The 9802-nt window shown below is 31.9% G+C and overlaps 1 protein-coding gene across 1 annotated transcript; it reads left to right on the plus strand.

Annotated features, from left to right (window-relative positions):
* Positions 1-1128: 1128 nt before the first annotated feature.
* ATP3 (gamma subunit of Mt ATP synthase) lies at positions 1129-7458 on the plus strand. The gene is made up of 9 exons (XM_020380811.3): positions 1129-1332; positions 1426-1469; positions 1564-1716; positions 2277-2390; positions 4192-4319; positions 5052-5174; positions 5382-5501; positions 6908-7029; positions 7172-7458. The coding sequence occupies exons 1-9, from the start codon at positions 1244-1246 to the stop codon at positions 7239-7241; spliced, it is 963 nt and encodes a 320-aa protein (XP_020236400.2). The 5' UTR covers positions 1129-1243; the 3' UTR covers positions 7242-7458.
* Positions 7459-9802: the final 2344 nt, after the last annotated feature.

The following is a 9802-nucleotide window of genomic DNA, read 5'->3' on the forward strand; positions in this document are numbered from 1 at the left end:
TCAAATCAAATATAGTTAATACATAATCTTGTTCCTTAAACATGTAGTCAGAGATTCTATTTTTAATATGTATAAAAAAAACTTGTTGGGAGAGTCAACACTTTAAATTAATCATATTATCTTAATACCGCAAAGGATTAGTCCTTTTAACAAAGAGATACATTGATTTACAAAAAAGAATGCTAAATTATATTTTTGTTGATTCTTTATCTATTAAAATATTTATTTCAGTGCCTTATTTTTTAATATTTTAATTGATTTGATCTTTTTAAACAATAATCAATTTTTTATTAATTTTTTAAGACGTAAAACTTGTGAAACTAAATTCGTCCATATAAAATTTATGAAATTTAATTAACATTTGAATTTAAAAAGATTATAAATGTAGTGAAACATGTGTGAAATATATCTCCATGAGCAATTAGAAAATAACAACAAATTAATTTTTTTTAAAAACCTTTTAGTTACTTTTTTTTTGACTTATTTTTATGTAATTTTTATTATACTTGTTGTATTTAATAATTTTCATATAAGTGAAGTTAATAAAAAAAATTTCAATTCTTGAATATGTAAAAAAAAAAAGGATTCACAGAATTACAATCATACTTCAAAATTGAAAACAAATATAGTTTTAAAAAAGAGGAGTACTATATCCTCCAATGCAAATTCCGAATATAGTTTTAAAAAAGAGGAGTACTATATCCTCCGATGCAAATTTCAAATGAGTTTCCGAATAATTAAAATATTAATATTTTTAATAAATTTATTATAAAATAATTATTTAATTTAATATTTTATTATTTAAATGAATTTTTTAATCACTTGTAACAGGTTTCGGTCACTTCATTCGGAATATCAAACATTTTTCTTTAAAAATTAATTTGACCAAAATTTAAGAAATAAAAAATTTAAATAAATACTTTAAAATAAGCAACCAAAACAAATCTAAAAAAAAAAATATAATTTAGAGAAAAAAATACAAATTAAAAAAATATGAAAGCAAATCCCATTTTATTAATTACAATTTTACAAATTTGTAGCGTTTGGTATTTACTATTATTTTCCGTGGTAAATAGGAAACAGTAACAAAGCATTCGGAAAAGTGTGTGGGGTTTGTGACAACACAACACAACAAAGTATAGCACTTGGAAGTGTGAAAAAGCTTCGTTCCTAAACCAAACCAAACAACACAAACTCGCATTAGGGTTTCAGAAGAGCGATCACTGCATCATCATCATCATCGATGGCCATGGCTGCTGCTCTGCGACGCGAAGGGAGGCGTTTGGCGCAACCCATCAACGCCCTCCAATCCCATTCCTCTCTCATCTCTCAGTAAATAACAGATCTCGATCTCTCTCACACGCGCACTTTCACTCAATGTTATTATGCAAATTTTTGATTTTTGATTTCACTTTGTGTTTTCAGAGACCAAGCTCCTCATGGGGCTCGCTCCATTTCCACTCAAATTGGTACGATCCGTTTCTGCCTTCCCCTATTCGCCGTTCGAGTTTCGTTCCGCATTAGGGTTCTGTTTTTGATTTCGTTGTTGTGCAATGAATGCAGTGAGGAACCGAATGAAGAGTGTGAAGAATATCCAGAAAATCACCAAGGCCATGAAGATGGTTGCCGCATCCAAGCTGCGTGCTGTTCAAACCAGAGCTGAAAATTCCCGTGGCCTCTGGCAACCCTTCACCGCTCTTCTCGGTGACAATCCCAGTATGTTTCTCTAATCTTATTATTATTGTTAATGTCATCTATTTGTGATCTTAAACATTGTTAGAATTTTATGCATTAGTTATGTTGTAGGTTATTATAGTGTGTTTCCGAAGGATTATTTCCCTCACTTTCACCTCTTTTTATAAAAGAAAAACTGTTTAGAAATAAGCGGGTTGTTTAGGGCAACAGCTTAAATTTGCTAACAATGTTTTTTATTTATTTATAAAAATAAGCTGTCTGTTTTCTAGAATTTGAAAATTTGAATCATATGATTATTTTCCGACAGCTTTTTTTCTTCTTAAGTTAATTCATTACATAAAAGTTGATTCTTTGTTATATCCAAACGGAATTAAATATCTCAAAATCACTTTTCAGCAAATTTACTCAAACAAAAATTTGTTCTGATTATAATTGATTATAACAATAATTGGTTTTACATATAATTGATTATTGAAATATCCTAATTTTCACAGCTTTCCCGAACACATTAGTGTGTGGGTTTTATTTTTTCTGATGCACTTACCTTGTCTTGTGTTTTTATTTTATTTATTTTCCTTAAGGTGCTGATGTTAAGAAGAACGTTGTTGTTACCATTTCTTCGGACAAAGGTCTTTGTGGTGGAATCAATTCCACGTCTGTCAAGATAAGCAGGATTCTGCACAAATTGAATTCTGGTAATTTTTGCATTTTTGGGATGGTAAATACTGTTTTTGTTTGACTGGGTTGTTTTTAGAATATTATGTTTGGAAATGTAAGTTTGTAATGTTGGATGATATGGGTTTTAATTTTGTAATGTTTCGTAATAGGAGAATCAGAGAAAATTTGTGATCTGATGAAGGGTATTTTGATTTAGGGTTTAATTTTAGTGATGCTAAAAACACTCAATGTTTTGGAGCCTTTTATCCAAATGATGGGCTTATGTTACTGTCAGTATACAGAACCCTTTTGCTGAGTAATATACTATGAAGCCTGGGTACTCCAAAAATGGAAAAGTATTAGACACCGATATGGCTCAGATATGCCAAGATACGTTTCCGATTATTTTTAATTTTTTAAAAAAATTATAGGATACAGCTCCGATACAGCTTTATAACATGTGATGCTTGTTGGATGCGTCCTTTTTACCCAGATGTTCGTTTTATTAATATTTTAAATTTTTATTTTTAGTTTAAAAATTTTTAAATGGAAAAAACCTTTTAAAAGTTAATATCTATACACTACAAAGACACCTTTCTCTCTTTTTTTACCAATATTTTATATTTATATAAAATTTCTATTTTTATAACGTATCTATAACGTGTCGTATCCTTAATTTCAAAAAAAGAAATTGTATCCCTGTATCCGTGTCATATTGTACCCGTGTCATGCTAAGTATCTAGGCTTCATAGGTAATGTACCTTACTGAGATTATCATGAGTCTGGATTTTTGCACAAATGAAACAGCAAGGGAAAAAGATACTTATTATAATGCATTCTACCGAAATGTTATTTACCTACATAATTCCAATAAAATTAGCAGATCATATTTTTACTCCTTTTTTTTTTTTTTTTTTTTTTTTTTTTTTTCCCATTTGCAGTGTAATGGGTTCAAAACACTAGTTGAAAAAATCCCTTTGAACCATTGATCATTGGCATTGTTCTAACCAAGCCCAGCATTTTCCTGCTATTCACTGCAACCTATTGCTCTGTTCTGCATGTGCTCTATAGCACAACTCAGTTTCATTGCAAGTATTTTCTCTCTTCTATAAGTCTTGCCTTTGGTATGCGTCTATTCTTCTATTGCAGTTGTTGAGGTGCCCCACATTGAAAAGGAATCTGGCTGGTATAATCCTTATAAGATTTGGGCAATCCTCCCCTCTTGAGCTAGCTTTTGGGGTTTGGTTAAACTGGTTTGTTACCATATGGTATCAAAGCCTATCTTGTCTTAACTTGGAGTCACTCACAGATGTCTCCTACGTATGAGAGGGTGTTTTAAGATATCTTTCATTGGCCAGTAATATGGTCCGAATAGATACTCCTTAAAAGACTTGGCCAATCCCCCTCCCCCCCCTCTTTGGGCAATCCTTCCCCGTATAGAGCTAAGCTAGGTCCATTTCAAATAGCAGTGTTGCACCTCTTTTTCTCTGTATTCTGAGTTTTCTACTTCAAGTATATGCATAAACTTATTTGATTCCTCATTTTCTTGACTCTTGTTATCATTGCTATTTTGTAGTTAGCTTAAGACTATGACTTTTTAATATTAATTTATAATTATAATTATGAATATACCTTAAGTTTATGATACTTTTTTAAAAAAATATTTTTTTGAGCATTTTTATGTGTAGTAGTAAATATTTAATTTGTATTTGAAATCTTTAGAATAGATGCCATTATGCTATCCACTATCTGACTGTAGTGTTTACGGGGCTGACCACTGTGGCCCACTATCTGATATTGATAATTATGGTTCTAATTTATGCATATTTACTACTTTAGGGCCTGATAAAGAGACAAAGTATGTTCTATTGGGAGAGAAGGCTAAAGTTCAATTGGTACGTGACTCCAAGAAAGACATTGAGCTCACCCTAACTGAATTGCAGAAAAACCCCCTGAATTATACTCAGGTTAGCTTTTTTGTCTCCCTGCTACTGAATGGTTGATAGTCTTAAGTGAATATATCATGTACATTTTTTTTTTCTGAAGAGCTTACTTTTGTTTTAACCTATTCTGAAGCCTGGACATTAAGTTTTGTTTATGGTAGAATGGCAACATTATAAGGAATTTGACAGATTGATATTTTCGTTGGCTGTTATTTTTAGGAAAAAGAATTAAGCATTGGAAAATAGAGATCTAGGTGGACAACAGTTACAGAATATCTTGTAGATGACTAGATGTTAACTGTTAGTGTGCTTTTGAATCTTAAAATCTTGTTTTCCCGCCTCTTTTTCATGCAATTAAGTTCTCAGCTGATCTTAAAATCCAATTGTTGAATTGAAGATTGAAATTATGACCTTGTTCTGAATGGTTTTTAATTACACATTGTTTTCTCATTGAACCTATTCGTTCATTGGTCACTGTAGCCACCATCCTGACCTATGGGGATAAGGCTTATTTGTTGTTGAGATTTAAACATGTACTTGTTTGGTTCAATGAAATTTTGGGGAAATATTCCTTCTTTTTGTCAAAAACTTACTCAAGAAGTGGCTAATAAGCTTATAATTTAAACTTGTAAATGTGAATTTTGATGATTGGAAGTGAAAATTGCCTCTAACATGGATACATTTTAAATATGCTAGATTGCTCAATCTTGCACCAAAATGCCTACTTTGTTTTATTCTATTTGTTGGATTTTTCAGGTGTCTGTCTTGGCAGATGACATTCTAAAGAATGTGGAGTATGATGCATTGAGGATTGTTTTCAACAAATTTCATTCTGTTGTATCATTTTTGCCAACAGTGTCAACAATACTATCTCCCGAGGTACTTCCATTTATAAATGTTTTATATTGTCTATAGAATCCAAAAACGAGTCTTTCTGAGTCCTAACATCAAGTCTTGGCAAGATTTTGGGTTTACTGTTGCTTTAAATGTAGAAAAGCCTGAAGGGACTTATACTTTGCAATGATAAGCTTCGGTGTCATGCCATTTACTTGTTCACTCTTCTAAAGTGCGGCAATTTTCACATAGGTTATTGAGAAAGAGGCTGAAGCCGGAGGAAAGCTTGGGGAACTGGATTCTTATGAGATTGAAGGTGGTGAGACAAAATCAGAAATTCTTCAGAATCTGGCCGAGTTTCAGTTTTCTTGTGTGAGTATCCACAAACTAACTAGCCTTTTTTTATTTATTTTTTATTTTTTATTTTTATTTTATAACAATGCATGGAAATTTACTCTTAAAAGTTTTTCTTTAGGAACATTTCTATCTTCATGTAAATATTTATTCTTTGATTTATCTCAAAAAATGAAAACTCGGAATATTTCTTCATACATGTTAAAGTAGTGGAAAAGAATTTGTTTTACGTATCTACCCAATTGGTCAGCTTTTCCTAAACTGATGGCAAAATACAATTAAATCCACAAGAGTAAATTCTCCTATGATGATCTGTCTAATTATTGGAGTGATGCAAAAGGGAAACTCAGCATGAGGCCTCCTACCTGGATCTGGGAAGGGTAGATGCATGCAGCATTTACAAGAGAGGCTGTTTCTAGGATTGGAACTGATGACCTTAGATCACAAGGCAACAATCTTACTACTGTGGTGAAATTGCCATCAATGATTGAAGCTATTCTAAGGAAAAATAACTAAGCAATGAATCTATAAATAGGGTAGAAGTTCTATGCAAGGGATTTATTCTTTTTATTTGTGTGTGTGTACATGTATATGTATAACAAAGTAGGTTGTAACAAGTCTTCACACTAAGTATCTTATCCTTCATTTAATGGACCTATTTTTTGACGAATCCTGAGTTATTTTCAAACCTTGATAAAAAAAAAATGGAACGGACACATTTCAATAAATAAGAGTCACAGAATACAATTTACCTCATATTTGTTTGCTTTCTAATGTTTCAACCCCCCTCCCTTTCTTGACTGTGACGGAGTGACTGAGTTCACTTTGGCTGTGTTATCAGACGGTTATCTGAATTCATGGATGGCAAAATACTAGATACATTCTGGATTTTAATTTCTTTATATATATTAGCTTGAAAAAGGCATTCCTTGCATCCATGAAAAATGAGAGAATAACAATTTTTTCTTAGTTGGGGTTGTCTATGTGTACATACAGTTTATTTAACAAAATGTGCATGCAGTTATTAAGGGTAAAATAGGGAAGAAAATTGTGTACACCAAGTAGGGCTATCTCTTTTGTTATTAGTATAGATTATTAGTGTAGATATATGACTCTTTCAAACTAAGTTGCTGTACATGTTTTCCTTTTTCTTTGGTATGCTTTTACTTTTTAATGCCTTTTGATTTCGAAATTTCATATAGAGGATCCCAATTAATTTAACTGTGAGGATTCTGGCATTGCATCAACCTTGTGCTAATTTAGCCGTATTCCTTGTTGTATTTGTACATTTCCTTTCTAGACTTGTGTTTTATTTTCTTTTCGATTTTCAGATGTTATCCTGGAACCTCTGCTTCAAATAAGACTTATGTTTGGAAGTTTCAGACCATGCTTTATTTATCTTTATACACTACTTTGCTATATAGGTCATGTACAATGCGGTGTTGGAGAATGCTTGCAGTGAGCAAGGAGCAAGAATGTCTGCCATGGACAGCTCTAGCAGGAACGCTGGGGATATGCTTGATCGTCTCACCCTAACCTATAACAGGTCTCTTTTTCTACAAGCTTGTCATAATTGCTTTCAACAATCAATATTTTCGTTGGAAAATGTTCTGGGGTTATAATTATCTCTACTCAGTTTTTCACCTTGTGTTTTGACTGAGTGGTCTCGCTGTTCATTTTTGTTGCAGAACTCGTCAAGCATCAATCACCACTGAATTGATTGAGATTATATCTGGAGCTTCAGCACTGACTGGTTAATTGCTGGAGAGCAATCTCTGTAATATATTCAACAGTGGCGATATTAAGATAGTATCGTTTGTCCTTTCTAAATTGCTGGTGAAACATTTTTTTAATCTTACCTTCGACTTCTGTAATAAATGTTCCAAGGTCAATCCCATTTAGGGAATTTCGTGGTTGACCAGATATTTCTCCGGAATTGTGTTTTTAATGTTAAGGTGGAGTCTGTCTTTTTTTACCGGGAATGACTCATCACAAGATTTTCCAATTCTCACAATGACTGGCCTTCGTTTCTCATTAATATGGATTGTGAAACAGTTGCACCACAGAAATATTATTGAAGTGGTGTGCTTAGTATTGTTAATCTCGAGAGTTTACTAAATTTTGTGAAGGTTATGTAAATTTGTCTCGTAAACTTATAAGAGATTACTTAATAAAAAATTTAAAAATAATTAAAAATAACATAATAATTAAACATTTTAATTTCATATTAAAGAGTAAAATAACATGATAGAGTAAAATAACAAATTACAGAGTAAAGTAACAAATTATATCAATAATAAAATGCAAGTTTTTAAAAAAGTTAACATAAATGACAAAATACAAGTTCTTAAAAATAGACAAATAAAAAACTAAGAGTAAGTTAAAAATGAATTACAAAAAAATTAATGAGTAAAAACCCTAACTAGAGATGTGGAGAAGCAAAGTCGTGGAGAAGCATAGTCGTGGAAGAGAAGGTAGACGATTACGTACAGAAAAGAGTAGTTTGTGAACGAGAATGGTGCTTCGCGCAAGGAGAAGAGTTGTTTGCGAAGGAGAAAGAGTGGTTCTGGAGGAGAATGGTGGTTTGTGGAGAAGAGTGGTCGTTCACGAAGGAGAACACACGGAAGAGAAGTAGTTTGCGCCTTAACCGTGGAGAAGACATGAGGAGAATGCGCAATAGTTTGCCTTTGTTGTGGAGAAGACAGCGAAGCTGTGAAGGAGATCGTCCGAGAGTGAAATGAGACACTAAGTCAATTCTCAGCCCTAACCCAAAACGAGCGTTTTGTTTATTTGGAGAACAAAAAAAATGTGATCTTTTAAACTCGGGATTGATCTTGCGATATCACCGAGATTACCGAGATTACTTCGAGATTATTCAAAAACGAGTTTACTCCCGAGTTATACAAGTAAGCTATCCTAATCTTGTAAACTCGTACGAGTTATCACTAAAGATTGACAACCATGAATGTACTTGTGTATGCAATTTCACTAGGTTAAATGGGGTGGAATTATTTTGGAAATCAATTATGGAAAAATTGACATATTTAGAATTTGTATATATTATCATCTAGTAATAATTTTTTTATTAATGTCCATGTTATTATTATACATATTGTCTAAGTTTTTATTTGCAAGACTCATTTTAATTGTGATCAAGAAGCTTTCTTAGGAAAATTGTTTTCAGCATTCAAGTTTTTCTAGTAAAAATTAAATATTTATGAATGTAAAATTATATTTTATTAATTTTTTCTTTTTCTCTTTAGGATATTAAATATTAAATAAATAAAACTTACTAAAAATGAATATAAATAGTTAAAAATCTAATTGAACTATAAATTAGTTAAATTTTATATGCTTTGATTAACTATACATGTAAAGCTTATTGGGGTTGATGGGAGGTGGGAGGGAAGGTAAGGAGAACTTTGTGGTAGTGAATGTGTATGCACCATATGATCTTAGGGGGGAAAAAGTGTATTGGGAAGGGATAAACAATTGCAAAGATGAAAAAGGGGGAAGTAGGCGGTGTGTGGCGGAGACTTTAATTCAGTAAGAGGGGAAAGAGAAAGAAAGGGGTGTGGAGGGGAGTAATCGGGTGGAAGAGATGAAATTTGTTAAAGATGGGTTAAATAAGTTGATTCCTTTAATTTTTTAAAAATTTCATTTTTAGTCCTTCATTTTTTTCTTCTTCTAACTTTTAGCTCTTCATTAGTTTTCTATTACATAAATTAGTTTATGAGATTAAGTTCTATTTTTTAAATGATGATATATATTTATAAATCATTATTGACTTGGTTATTGATATTTACAACATTACTTACTAGATATCAAATTATATGGCATGTGTACTTTTATTATCTATTTATTGTTATAGGATTAAAGAGTTGTTTTAATAATATCTTTTATTTTTAAAAAAGAATGTGTGACTATGAACGAATAGAAAAATTACACATGTTATATGATCTGACATTTATTAAGTAGTCATGTGAACATTTATAGTCAAATTAACTATGAGTTAGTAACATACATTATTATCATTTTTTTTGGTAAAGTACTGTCAAAAAAGCAAAATAACAAAATTACAATATGACGATCAGACCTCCAGCTATGTCTGCTACACTTGAGACTCCACCTCAGGTGGAGGGGAAACAAGCTCCTCCACCTCTAGATCTCGCGTTTGCCCCAGTCTAGCCAATAAATTAGCACACTTATTCCCTTCTTGGAAGGAATGTTCAAAATGAATCGTCCAAGGCCTATGCACTAGCTCCTAAATTGAGTAAAGGATAGCCGCAAATCTGTTAGTACTTTGGATATCATGCGTA

This window comes from Cajanus cajan, chromosome 6 (genome assembly GCF_000230855.2).
Source record: "Cajanus cajan strain Asha chromosome 6, NIPB_CcT2T_4, whole genome shotgun sequence".
Taxonomy (NCBI): domain Eukaryota; kingdom Viridiplantae; phylum Streptophyta; class Magnoliopsida; order Fabales; family Fabaceae; genus Cajanus; species Cajanus cajan.